The 14,259-nt window shown below is 39.8% G+C and overlaps 1 protein-coding gene across 2 annotated transcripts; it reads left to right on the top strand.

Moving 5' to 3' along the window:
• Positions 1-2,051: 2,051 nt before the first annotated feature.
• tmem79b (transmembrane protein 79b) lies at positions 2,052-12,597 on the top strand. 2 transcript variants are annotated; one of them, XM_060921876.1, is made up of 5 exons: positions 2,052-2,202; positions 5,566-6,153; positions 6,568-6,762; positions 8,487-8,703; positions 9,729-12,597. In XM_060921876.1, the coding sequence occupies exons 2-5, from the start codon at positions 5,601-5,603 to the stop codon at positions 9,928-9,930; spliced, it is 1,167 nt and encodes a 388-aa protein (XP_060777859.1). In that variant the 5' UTR covers positions 2,052-2,202; positions 5,566-5,600; the 3' UTR covers positions 9,931-12,597. The 2 variants fall into 2 exon arrangements, with proteins under 2 accessions (XP_060777859.1, XP_060777857.1); XM_060921874.1 differs by having other exon boundaries at positions 5,458-6,153.
• Positions 12,598-14,259: the final 1,662 nt, after the last annotated feature.

The raw sequence follows: 14,259 nt of genomic DNA, 5'->3' as shown, positions 1-14,259 counted from the left end.
TTAGAATTTACCATTGACTGTGGTTTCACTGAATCATTGTCTGTAGCAGTAGTCCTGTACTGGAGATTGAAATGACATTTGGTACACATTAATAAAAATATAAAGCTACTAATGTAAAAATGTAGCAAGAGACCATCTTCAATGTATTCTATCAGTACGTACAGATGGGCCTGCACTTGAGTTTAGGCCAAAAGAGAGAGCAATGTTTTACAGACTCATAGGCCGGTCTGACATTTAGCACCATATTAGCAGTGTGGAGCAGTCCATTTAGCCACATTAGGACAGAGGACACTTTACGACACAGAACTCAATTTATTTTTCCATTTATTATTCTTACATTGACATGAACCATTTTGTGACTGAAATTAAAAACAACCAGCATTTTAATATTTTTTAAATATTTTAATTATAATACTGATGATGATGATGATGATGATGATGACAATGATGATTAACTAGGCAATATTTATTTTATTCATTATCGTCTTTCCTTTTCATTAATCAATCTGAATTCAAAAGTAAAACAATAGACCACTGAAGCGTTAGTTAACAAGACACTGCCTCCTAATTCAGTGGAATTATTTAAACAACAATAATGGAATTTTTGCCATTCAGGAGTAATTTTATTTTCAGCTATTTAGTGAGAAATTTCTCCAGGATCAGAATATCACAACCTGAGAACATTTCTAAAGCCCTTAGAATAAATTGGCTAATGAGTAACATCACCAACTTACACTGTAAATAATAATAATAATAATAATCACAGAATTAATCAAAGTATGATGCCCATATTCTATATAATCATAAAAGCAGATCTGCCATTTTGGGGGGTTGTGTTTGAATAAATTAATGACAATGAAAGTGTATAATAATAATCATCATCATCATCATCATCATCATCTACGGACTGGCGTTCCATCCGGGGTGAATTGTCTTGCCTTGTTTTCAGAATAGACTCTGGATCTGCTGTAACCTTGACCAGAATAAAGTAGTTACTGTAGATGAATGAATGAATAAATGAATGAATGCTGCTATTAATATCACCACCATCACCAGCAGCTTCACAGTGATCACTGTCAACACAGACATAATAAATTAAGTACTAAACTATATGAGTTCTGTGGGGCAGCACGGTGGTGTAGTGGTTAGCACTGTGACCTCACAGCAAGAAGGTACCTGGGTTCAAGCCCAGTGGCCGGCGAAGGCCTTTCTGTGTGGAGTTTGCATGTTCTCCCCGTGTCTGTGTGGGTTTCCTCCAGGTGCTCCGTTTTCCCCCACAGTCCAAAGACATGCAGGTTAGGTTAACTGGTAGGTGTGAATGTGAGTGTGAATGGTTGTCTGTGTCTATGTGTCAGCCCTGCGATGACCTGGCGACTTGTCCAGGGTGTACCCCGCCTCTCGCCCGTAGTCAGCTGGGATAGGCTCCAGCTTGCCTGCGACCTTGTAGGACAGGATAAAGTGGCTAGAGATAATGAGATGAGATGAGATGAGATGAGATCTGTGGGGCAGCACGGTGGTGTAGTGGTTAGCATTGTGACCTCACAGCAAGAAGGTACCTGGGTTCGAGCCCTGTGGCCAGCGAGGGCCTTTCTGTGTGGAGTTTGCATGTTCTCCCCGTGTCCGTGTGGGTTTCCTCCGGGCGCTCCGGTTTCCCCCACAGTCCAAAGACATGCAGGTTAGGTTAACTGGTGACTCTAAATTGACCGTAGGTGTGAATGTGAGTGTGAATGGTTGTCTGTGTCTATGTGTCAGCCCTGTGATGACCTGGCGACTTGTCCAGGGTGTACCCCGCCTTTCGCCCGTAGTCAGCTGGGATAGGCTCCAGCTTGCCTGCGACCCTGTAGGACAGGATAAAGCGGCTACATAAGCGTGAACCTTTTTCTCCTACACACAGTGGGTTTTGGTCTTTCTGTAGGAGAAAAGATATTGCTGGGGAAACTTTCAAACTTCAAACGCGAGGAATAAATCCGACATGTGGGTTCACATTGGAAATGTTCCGGATTGTGGGCTGTGCTCTTTCTCCCACTACAATAAGCAGGACACAGCCAGCAGAAGGCGCATGGTGTCAGAGAGAGTGAAAACACGCACACTCGAGGCACCTGGACACACCTGAACTCCCACTTCCGGAAAATTCCTGTACAAGATCTGGAGCACGTTCCGCTGGGAATACTGATCCAGGAGATTTATGATACTGTATTTTAGGTAAGTGTTTTTGAGACGCAGTGACTTACACCTGACCCTTTACTGGTGTCTCAGTGTCGAGTCCCGGTTTGGTGACTTCCGGGTTGTTTTGTTGATCTGAAGCTGTCAGATGGGCCTCTGGGACTTTTCCCTTTCACTCAGTGTAAAGTGTAGAGGGATTATAATAAAGCACGTCGCTGGCTTTTTCCTCCTTAACGTCGAATATATGTTGTAGTTTGGTTTATCCTGGCTTTTAGTGTTTGAGGAATGAAATGCGTGGAGCTGCAGTTTGATCACTGAAAGCTTCTCAGTCTCACGACGCCATTTTCCTGTCTGTGTTTTTTGTTTTATCATGATGTTAAAAATAATTTCACTGAAAACTCTTTGCAGAAACCTCATCACTCACATGTTATGGTTTTGTTTTTTCCTAATCTGATCATTTTTACCATTTGGTTAATGACTTTTTGGTGTGCACTCATGGCTTAAAATGTTCCACACAGTAACTAAACAAGCCTTTGGTTCCCTAAAGGGCCCTTTAATACAGCAAGTTACATACAGGGCCATTAACATGTGTGTATGGGACCATAAAGGAGGAAATAAATTACCACTACTTCTTAGATTTACTTGTTGCAAGTGGATTTTTTCCCCCCCTTTTGCCTTATACTGTAACATCAACGAAACTGACTTCATGTTAAAGTGCATATCCTGGACCAAATTTAGCGCTGTCGCCTCACAGCAAGAAGGTCCTGGGTTCGAGCCCCGTGGCCGGCAAGGGCCTTTCTGTGTGGAGTTTGCATGTTCTCCCCGTGTCCGCGTGGGTTTCCTCCGGGCGCTCCGGTTTCCCCCACAGTCCAAAGACATGCAGGTTAGGTTAACTGGTGACTCTAAATTGACCGTAGGTGTGAATGTGAGTGTGAATGGTTGTCTGTGTCTATGTGTCAGCCCTGTGATGACCTGGCGACTTGTCCAGGGTGTACCCCGCCTTTCACCCGTAGTCAGCTGGGATAGGCTCCAGCTTGTCTGTGACCCTGTAGAACAGGATAAAGCGGCTAGAGATAACGAGATGAGATGAGATGAAAGTATGTCCGTTTACACACTCCTCCAGAAGGGTAATTTTGCACAAGCAGCAGAAAAAAATAAAATAAAACGCGTCTGGAAAAATACCAAGAGAGTCTGGAGCCAGATTCATGATGTCACCTGCGGAAGCGCCAGCAGGCTGAGAGAGCTTGCACGGTTTCAGTGCACACCCTGTGTAGACCAAGTTTAGCAGCTAGTGATTTTTGCATTGAACTATGGAATTGTCACCTGAGCGCAATGTTACTTCACCTTTGGATGAAGAATAGGGTGCATCAGTTGTCCCCTAAAAATGAAAAGTTCCTCCGATCATGATGCATTTTTGTTTTTATGTTCCTTTTGGTAAGAAAACACACTGGGTGAAATATTTTGACAAAATTCAAAAGTTTAATGGTGGCACCAGGAGCTCAAAGTTTTGGAAAAAGCTGCTATTTTATGACTTTTATGACAAAATTTCGATCACTTTTCATGAAATATTATGGCACCTTATAGAGTATACCAAATCTCTTAGATACACATTTTTAGTACATATTCTAAATATATTATCAAGCACAGTTTGAGTTTTAGCTGTTCATTGAATCATTGTTCAACTACTTTTAAACAATACAAATGTATTATGAATCACATTAATGCTTCTCAATCCCTTGCAAAGGTTCTTAACATGATCTCTGGCTCACAAGAAATCAATAAATGGAGTCCAACATTGTGACTCAAACTTTACGCGCAAACATAAAATAAGCGTTTTTTGGCAAAAAATGAACCTCATGGTGCCACCATTAGACTTTTGAATATGGTCAAAATTTTACAGGATGTCTTTATTGGTGAAAAGGAACACCCAAACAAAAATGCATCAGATTTTATGAAAGTGAGGGCAACTAATGCACCCTAATGACGAATGTAATGTTGCTACACCCTCCTACGATACATCTTTTAACCATTTTAATAATTGCGTGATAACATTGAAGAAATTTGCAGAAAACCACCAGATCGTTTTCTCATAAACAAACCAGCGCTGATGTAGGATTCAGAAGGAGGCGTCCCGCACGCGACGTCACGAAAAGCAGTGTTTGCCGGGAAATCCAAATGGCAAGTTTTTTCAGAGGCGGACCAATTCGCCTCAAATGGCTTGATTTCAACTGAATTTTTCTGGTATTGCGCAAGGAAAAAATTGTGCAAAATGTGACAGATATTTGACCGAAGTTTAATTTACTCATGATATGCACTTTAAAACTGTTAATGTTATAGTCATGCTGTCTGTTGTTGCCCAAATGAGGATGGGTTCCCTTTTGAGTCTGGTTCCTCTCGAGGTTTCTTCCTCATGTCGTCTAAGGGAGTTTTTCCTTGCCACCGTCGCCACAGGCTTGCTCACTGGGGATAGATTAGGGATAAAATTAGCTCGTGTTTTAAGTCGTTCAAATTCTGTAAAGCTGCTTTGCGACAGTGTTTATTGTTAAAAGCGTTATATGAATAAACTTGACTTTTAATAACTTCTATTGACATTGTTCTCATATTTGATTTTATTTCAACTATATGTAATGGAATCAGATACCATGTTGTCCGTGAGGTGAAGATATTAAAATATAGTTAGGGTGTGTGTACTTGTGTATAGATGTATTTCCTTCTGCTTATCATAGTATAGTTGCTGTTTTTCCTGCTGTCGCATTCCACGTCATTTCATAATAATAATAATAGTAGTAGTAGTAGTACTAAGATTCAAAGATTCTTTGTCAATTCACTATATATCCAGGACATAGGAGAATCGAAATGCCGTTTCTCTCTCATCTTGTAAAAAACAGATAAAGATTACACAAAAAAAACAACAAAAAAACAGTAATAGTGATACACCCTAAACAAACTTTATTATTATCAGGAAACAGTTTTAAATTCATCCATTAGTGTTGAGTTTCACGGAATTTTGCATCCAAACTTACGTCATGGTAGTAAACTAAGTGTGGTTGAGTCAAAATCAACAATAATATTAATTTGCCAAAATATCATCTTGGATTACTTTAACTTAAAAACATCTTTACCAAATGTCACTGTTATTTAAAAAAAAACAAGACTATACAATGACTGACCTTTTGGAGGCAAATGTCATAATTTCAAGGGCACACGAACATTTTTCTGAATTGCTAATACAACACATTTATTATGGTATGTTATTTAAAATGTAGCCTACTGACCTACAGCATTTTATTCCAGGAAGGAGAAACTCAAATGTGATTCCTGTTCTGAGAGATGGCCTTTGATAAACACGACATAAAAAGTCTATAATATTGTAATTCAAGCTGTCTGAGGACCTTTCTTCAGTCTCTGTTCCAGTGGTCAAAGCTCCTCTAGTTCTGATGCCAGAATCCTCTGTTCCTGACTGGGAAACGGAAAAGAAGATAAGTAAAGAAGAAAAGATCAATGGTGCTGATATGGAACCAAGCACACTGCCCTGGCCTGGAGACAAGGCTGATCAACTTGGCAAGAGAGAAGAAGCAGCATCTGATCTCAAACTACAGCAGAGTGAAATGGATCTTGTAGAAGAGAAGGAGAGGGAGAGATCAGATAGCGGGTCCCACCGTGGAGTAAGCAGGACTGAGAGTGAGCGAGAGTTTGGTGGGCAAGAAAAGCAGGCAACGTGTGAAGACTGCGTGGAGGGAAAGCAGCCTGAGTTAAGACAGAAGGTTCCACCCTTGGAGATTGAGGTGGAGGAGTTGAACAGTATGCCCGAGAAAGCCGTTGGGGTTTTCAGTCCGAATGTAAGCGTCCTGCGCTCCACCAGCATGCCTGCTTCGCCCATGTGCAAGTCAGAACTCTGGGAGGAGGAGAGTCATGCCTTCATTAGGCACGAAGACACACTTCCAGATGATTACTACCATGCTTATCCCAGACAGAACAAGTTGCAAATCTGTGAGTGGAAAACCCTTTTTTATTTATTTATTTTTTTTATGTTTTGTGACTATAAATATGTTAAACATTCAGTCATCCAGTCAACTTCTAAATTACTGATACCCTTGAACAGAATGATGAAAAGTGATAAATAATTGTGTGCAATACTTGAATAATTGACAAACAAGTGGAAGAGATGCTACGTAATTTATCAGAAAAATTCTCATGAAGAGATTTATTTGATCCCTCTGAGTTCTTCTGAAGAATATTTTAAGCTGAGTTTAAAAAAAAAAAAAATCATAATCTGCTCCCCAGTTGTGACAGATGGATGGACGGATAGATAGTTTTCTGTCTTCCAATAAAATGATTTTTTTTTTTTTTTAAAGCATTCTAGTGTCTCATGGCTTTGTTTGTTTGTTTCCTTCTTCTTTCAAGGTTCGTGTGCTGGGACATACCGTGATGTGCTTAAATTGGGTGTGTCCATATTCATGTCAGCTCTGATTTTCCCTGTCCTGGTTTGGGGTGGTCACACTTTCTTACCCTTTGATGCTCCTCTGCTGGATAGCGCCTCCCTAAGGCTGGTCTACACGCTGCGCTGTTCCGTCTTTGCAGTCGTACCGATTGTCCTGGGTAAGGATGAGGCTACAAAGGAAAAATTTTCTCATATTTACAAGGTTTCTGACAAGACATTGACTTGATGGGTGGTGTTTAATATATAATTAAAAAAAAATCTTTATTCTTGCTGCTAGCAGCTCTTTCCTGTTGATGAAGACATGACCTCTTGTATAGTGTTTACCAGGTGCTATGTCTCAACCTAATGCTAGATCAGATACTAGTGCATCTCAAAAAATTAGAATACCATGAAAAAGTTCCTTTTTTTTTTCATAATTTAATTCTAAAAGGTAAACTTTCATATGTTCTATATTCATTACATGTAAAGTGAAATATTTAAAGCCTTTTTTGTTTTAATTTTGATGGTTATGGCTTATAGCTCATGAAAATCAGAAATCCAGTATCTCAAATTATTAGAATATTTCCTAAGATCAATCAAAAAAAGGATTTACAATACAGAAATGTCCAACTTCTGAAAAGTATATTCATTTATACACTCAATACTTGGTTGGGGCTCCTTTACCATGAATTACTGTATCAATGCGGTGTGGCATGGAGGTGATCAGTCTGTGGCACTGCTGAGGTGTTATTGAAGCCCAGGTTGCTTTGATAGTGGCCTTCAGCGTATCTGTATTTTTGGGTCGGGTGTTTCTCATCTTCCTCTTGACAATACCCCATAGATTCTCTATGGGGTTCAGGTCAGGCAAGTTGGCTGGCCAATCAAACACAGTAATATCATGGTCAGCAAACCATTTGGTAGTAGTTTTGGCACTGTGGGTAGGTGCTAAGTCCTGCTGGAAAAGGAAATCAGCATCTCCAAAAAGCTCGTCAGCAGATAGAAGCATGAAGTGCTCTAAAATCTCCTGGTAGATGACTGTGTTGACTTTGGACTAGATAAAATACAGTAGACCAACACCAGCAGATGACCTGGCACCCCAAATCATCACAGACTGTGGAAACTTCACACTGGGCTTCAAACACCTTGGATTCTGTGCCTGTCCACTCTTCCTCCAGACTCTAGAACCGTGATTTCCAAATTAAACGCAAAATGTACTTTCATCTGAAAAGAGGACTTTGGACCACTGAGCAACAGTCCATTTCTTTCTCTCCTTAGCCCAGATAAGACACTTCTGACATTGTCTCTGGCTCAGGAGTAGCTTGATATTAGGAATGCGAAAGTTGTATCCCCTTTCTTGAAGATGTCTGTTCGTGATGGGTCTTGATACACTGACACCAGCCTCAGTCCACTCCTTGTGAAGCTCTCCCAAGTTCTTGAATCAACTTTTCTTGACAATCCTCTGAAGACTGCAGCCATCCCTGTTGCTTGTGCACCTTTTCCAGCCACCCTTTTCAGCAATGACCTTTTGTGGCTTACCCTCCTTGTGGAGGGCATCAGTGATCATCTTCTGGACAACAGTCAAGTCAGCAGTCTTCCCCATGATTGTGGTTGTGTGTACTGAACTAGACCAAGAGATACATTGTGTTCATACTGTTTTACTCAAACTCGGAATGAAATATTCTAATATTCTGAGATGGCTTTTTATGTTTTTGTACTGTATGCCATACTGATTAAAATTAAAATAGAAAAATGCTTGAAACATTTTAGTTTGTGTAATGTCTATAATATATAACATTTTCACTTTCTTAAATAACTGATGGAAAATATAAACTTTTTTCACAATATTCTAATTTTTTGAGATGCACTAGTATTTCAGTTCATGCTGATTTCTTCATTCTTTCAGGTGTGTTGATGCTGGGTGTGTCCCGTGTGCGCTATCGTTCTCTGAAACCTCACTGTGACGGAGAGGTTGAAGAGGTGAACATCCACCGCCGCTACGTTGACGACTCTGTCTCACTCTTTCTCCTGTACTTCCTTCAGCTGGGTGTCATGGCTGCTTATCTGAACCAGAACCTTCTCAAACTGGTGCCTCTCCTCACCATCATTTTTGCCATTGGCAGGTAACATAATCCAATACTTTATCCAAATTTAATGTATCCATTGCCAAGCTTGTGGGAAGTGAGGGTGCTGCAGTACCCATGACTTTCAGGATTCCTTTAATTGCAGTTGCAACTACAAAAATTAAAAATAACCATATTGGAAAACTGCTACACACATTGGAAAGCCTAGTGACATTTTGAACATGCTGACACTCGAGACATTTTCCTTAAATGATAAATAAAAGTCTCGTAACAGAAAAATTCACCATATCAATGATGTAATGCTATAATGTTAAACTTTTTGTTAATCTGTTGCAGCCACCATACAAGTGCCTGTGAATGAGCTGTTACTATAGAAATGATAACACATGAGAATGAGTTCAAACCTATCATTTATCTTGAGGTCATAACAGTTATCAGAGCCGTGCTTTGATGGAAAATTAATCAACACCTGATTTGAGAATTTAACTGCACTGTGGTATAAATCATTCTAAGCAACCCACTTTCCCTGTTAAAAGAAATTGTTGGTGTGATGTCAAAGCTCATACCGCATGTATGCTGCTTAAACTTGCCGCACTCCCAATATAAATCACCTTCCTGTTCCCTGCCCATGTGGTGTGAGCTTTAACATCACACGCGCACACACACAATCGTTTTTCTTTGAACAGAGAAAGTGGGTTACTTATGATGATTTCTACCACAGTGCAGTTAAATTTTCAAATCAGGTGTTGATTAATTTTCCATCAAAGCATGGCTTTGATAATTGTTCTTTACAGGATTTTCTATTTTGACCTATTCATCAATTCGCAAGGTTGTGGTCGAATAGGTCAGAATGGAAGATCCTGTAAATCAGGGATTGTAGGGGTACTACATATTTGAAACTAGATTTATGTTTGAAGGAGACAGAAGAAATATGTGTAATATACTCTCTCATCCTACCTATTTGCCTTTCATACATGACACTTCAGAGTGTTTTGTCTGTGTAACTCATTCACTTGGCACACACAAACAATGGTGGCCTTCACCAGTGTCTGTGTAACCCACAGGCTGATTTACTGGATTGCAGCAGCATGGGGTAGCAGCCTGAGGGGTTTTGGGTTCGGGCTCTCCTTTTTGCCCATGCTGACCATGTTGGTGGCCAACCTGTACTTCATCTTCATGGCTGATTCTGCTGGCTCGATCTTTGCCCGGGATGAACTGGATCCACTCAGCCCTCCTCAGGAGTACAGGAAGAGGTTGTGGGGGTAGCGTGAGATCTGATCCCCAAACGCTAATTAAAAAAGGAGAGATTTTCTTCAGCTGTGCTTTTTATTATCTCTCATTTCTGCTCGCTTCAGAACATGGATCAAATGCTTACATGCATGAAAAAAGTAGTTCTCCAGTTTGGGGGGTGGGAGGGTTAATATGACATTGTGCATATGATGGACCACATGCTGTGAATTTGCCATTTATTGAACATTACAGCCTTCCACATCTGCTGTTTGGCTTGAAATATTGTAATGGCTAAAAGGGGGAAACTGTACATGGTTATCTGCCGTATTTAAAACAAATGAGAAGATGCCCTCCAGTGATGGCTTAGTCTATGTTGTTGCAGTCATGTGAACAATAGTGCGAATGAGCATAATTCCAGAGCACAATCAAGCAAGATTTAAATGCTTTAGTGACAGCAGGTTGCTTAAAATATCACACAGTAAGAGTGGGCTTATGAATACAACATGAGCAGATGTGGAAAGATATATTTTTTTTAATATACTTTTTTTTTTTTTTGCTAATGCTAAAAGAACACTAATTTTTTCTTTTCTTGCTGAAGGAGTTTAAAAATATGTTGCAGCATGTTTGTGGAATTTGTGTGCAATATACCTGAAGTGGGTTATTCATTCCTCATTAAAATGGAAGCACAGAAAAGGGGAACAAAAAAACTCTTCCATTTCTTGTACTCTTTCACTACAGATTTTCTCATGAAAGTTAAATTGGGAAGCTGGGTATGGATTTTCTAAATGTGTGTGTGAAGGGTCTGGGTATTTCAAGCTGTCAGACAAGGGCATAAACAAATATGTTAATTTCTTAAGAAGATTTAAATGTCACTTTTGCATGCTTTTGTATTAACTCTTGTGAATAAGATGTAATTTTCCTCTGAGATCATGTCATTTATATCCTAAACACTGATAACCAAAGACTACGTATGTAACAGTGGTTGTGTAAGACTGAGCAGCAGGTTGCCGGGGCGGTTTCCTTCCGGAACTATTAGTTTTCCCATCTGCTTATTTTATTGCCGAGTATAAATATCAAAGCAATATGTAATACCGTGTAGCCTATAAAAGGTTCACTCCTACATTAAACTCATTCTCTGGCTGTTCTCACCAACCTGAGAGATCCAGTGACCCTGGCAGTCTATCACTTGTAGAACCATGGTTACATATGTAACCTTCTGTTCTACTTCATTTCATTTTTGACTGCTGGGGTGGTTTCTTTCAGATGTAGTAGAGGATGTGTATCAAAGTTGTCACAAGGGTTTATAATACATTTGAATAGTACACGCTACCAGACAGTGATAGACAGGACTGATAAACGGTGCAAATACCAGACCGGGAATCACTCAGGTGCTGTGCAGCAGTGCCAGTTTTACCAATGTGGTTGCTGTTGCCAGAGGCAGAAAGTCCGTGTACGGGCAGTGTGTGATCTCGTCCTCTGATAATTTTCTGACTGCTTTTGTGACTGAGACTACTCTTTCATCTCTCAGATAATCTTGCTCGACTCATAAGATTCATGCCTATGAACTGCACAGTCTGTAGATGTACCATGGCTCTTCTTATAATTGACTTTCAGTTCTACCGCTTCTACATGTGAGATTAGGAGCTCTGTCTGGCTCAGCACGTGCTGTTGGGACTGTCCAAACATGGAGCGTGGTGTTACAAGGGCTCTGGGCCAGTGCTTACCTATTTTATGAGCCCTGAACTGATGTCACACCACTTGTGTGAAATTGGAGCCATTATCTGTGTTCCACAGCAATGGGAATGCAAAAATATGCATCCTTCATATACTGTATGCGGATACTACCAAACAGTGTATGTTCACATGCTGCATCACATCTGATATGTAATGGCAGTCATTTAAGATGATGTTTAGATATCTCAGATCTAAAATGGACCATATTCCACCTCATTTATTTGGAATCAGAAAATATTTCAAAATATTTGGCCAGCTTTTCTGGTCCTTCTACTATTTATATGGCCTGTTTTTACCCTTAGTCGTGACTGCATTTCTGCACTTTGCAGAGCCAGCTGGCTCTGCGTCTATGCAATGGACCCCCTGTGTTTGGTGCTGTATGACTTTAAAAACTTTTAAATAAAAACACTGAAGCTTGACTGCAGGGTTCAAGTTGCAGAGGGGTGAAACATCCCACTGTTATTGTGCGATTTCAGAAGTAATGATAGGATCTCTAGCAGCAGTTTTGCTAAATCATGCTTTAGAGGCTTGATCATGCCTTGTCCTAGCCCAAAAATGTTTTCATGTGTGTGCTTTTTTTTTTTAGTTGAAGCTTCCTATGTGAGATCATAGTCGTGTCGCAACATTACCTGTTATTACGTGGCAAGGAAATGAGTAAGTGGAAAATACCACTAGTTTTTCCTGAAGGAAACCGTCGTAGCAATTCAGAATAAACATGAATACAACTACACCTGCTCTGTTTTTTAGTTTTCTAGAAACAGTATACCAAACAAGAGAATGCTCTGCATTATAGTTTACATGATTCACTTGTTACTGGTATAATTCTGTATTAGCTTTAACCTAAATTCAGACAAAGAACATGATTGGATGTATAAAAATCTCTAATTCAAAACAGGTTTTTTGTGTATTTCCCTTTTTACACTTTATATACTGTGCACTGACCTTAATAAATTGGAAATAATATTCTTAGCTTTGCTTATGCTTCTGTACATTTTCAAGTAACTTTTCATGACACTACTGTGACTGTGTTTCCAACACATTGCAGATTCAGCAAAGAATACTGCAACTATTACGGTTACTGAGTTGAAGTCAGGGCATGAAATAGTTACTCCCTTAACCGTTTACTTCCCCACTTAAACCATACAAACATGATGGGAACCAATGCCAAATCCAAGGCTCTCAAATGTCACATATCTCTTTCTGTTGACAGGAATAAAAGCGAGTTCACAAATTATGTACGTTAACAGATGAGCTACAGTAAGTAACTGTACACCTAAAAGTTTTCCCAAGTTAGGACTGGTTTTAACGCAGCCTGTTGTATGCAACTAATTCTGTAACCACTCACTGGGCACTTTATTAGGAACACCTGCATACCTACACATTCATGTAATTATTTAATCAGCCAATCATATGACAGGAGTGCAAGGCAGACACGGACCATCAGCTTCAGGTAACGCTCAGATCAATCATCAGAATGGGGAGAAAATGTGATCAGTGATTTTGACCGTGGCATAATTGTTGATGCCAAATGGGCTAGTATGTGTATTTCTATAATTTCAAATCTCCTACGATTGTCACAGTCGCTAGAGTTTGCTCACAATGGTACAATAAAGAAAAAGCATCCAGTGAGCAGTAATTCTGCAGACAGAAACACCCTGCTGGGAAAGGTCAATGGAGGGTAGGCAGACTGGTTTAATCTGACAGAAAGGCAACAGTAACCGAGAGAACCACTCTACACAATTATGGTGATCAGAAAGGCATCTCAGAATGCACGACGCTTTGAACCTGGAAGCGGATGGGTTACAACAGTAGAAGACCATGTTGGGTTCAACTTCTTTTAGGCAAGAACAGAAAGCTGAGGCTGCAGTGAGCACAAGTTCACCAAAACTGGACAGCTGAAAACTGGAAAAATGTAACCTGGGCTGTCTGAAATCAGCCACTCATTCACTACTCCCTACTCACTATCTAGGGAATTCTATATAGAGGACTCTAATGAGATCATTGGTAAAATGGAGAAAAAAAACACTTTTGGACACTACTCGGCCGTGCCATTATTTACATCATTACTATCACACAAAATGTGCCAGATCAGGCGGGTGGTGGGTTTTCAAAATAAATACATATTATATTGAGCTTATTTCCCACATTAATAAATACAAAGTACTCTCTCTCTGCTGCATCTTTCAGTTCTTTTAAAATCAAGGCTGAATAGTTTCTTCTTTGCTGCTGCCTTTTATTACATCAAATTTGAGGCTTTTGATTAATTCCTCGCTCTGCACTGTAACTTTTATTCTTGTATTTTATATTAGCTTTTTTCCATTCCACTATTTTTAATTGTACTTGAATGTCCGTTTATAACATGCTTCTTCCTCCATTCATTCACCCACACATTTTTTTTCCTTTCAGTGTGACTGCAATGCATGATGGTATATATATATATTGCTTACTTAGTGACCATCAGCTGTACGCTACTTTTTCACGGTGCATTGTTATTAGTCCACTATATAGGGTGTAATAATTCTCACTATACAGTGGGGAGTGTTTTCTTGACACACTTTGGACCTGTTAATACCAATCATCCATCACTTGAATGACAGCCTATTTGATTATTGTTGCTCTTCATAGACACAG

The sequence above is a fragment of the Neoarius graeffei genome, chromosome 5 (assembly GCF_027579695.1).
Source record: "Neoarius graeffei isolate fNeoGra1 chromosome 5, fNeoGra1.pri, whole genome shotgun sequence".
In the NCBI taxonomy this organism is placed as follows: Eukaryota; Metazoa; Chordata; class Actinopteri; order Siluriformes; family Ariidae; genus Neoarius; species Neoarius graeffei.
Note: the sequence above shows the minus strand (reverse complement) of the source record. Positions and strands in the feature narration are given on the sequence as shown.

Bases quoted from the DNA above. Each gene is read 5' to 3' on its own strand.
- tmem79b (XM_060921876.1), top strand. From the start codon at position 5,601: ATGCCAGAATCCTCTGTTCCTGACTGGGAAACGGAAAAGAAGATAAGT. The intron at 6,154-6,567 runs GTGAGTGGAAAA...TCTTCTTTCAAG, and splicing joins ACAGAACAAGTTGCAAATCT to GTTCGTGTGCTGGGACATAC. The intron at 8,704-9,728 runs GTAACATAATCC...TGTAACCCACAG, and splicing joins ATCATTTTTGCCATTGGCAG to GCTGATTTACTGGATTGCAG.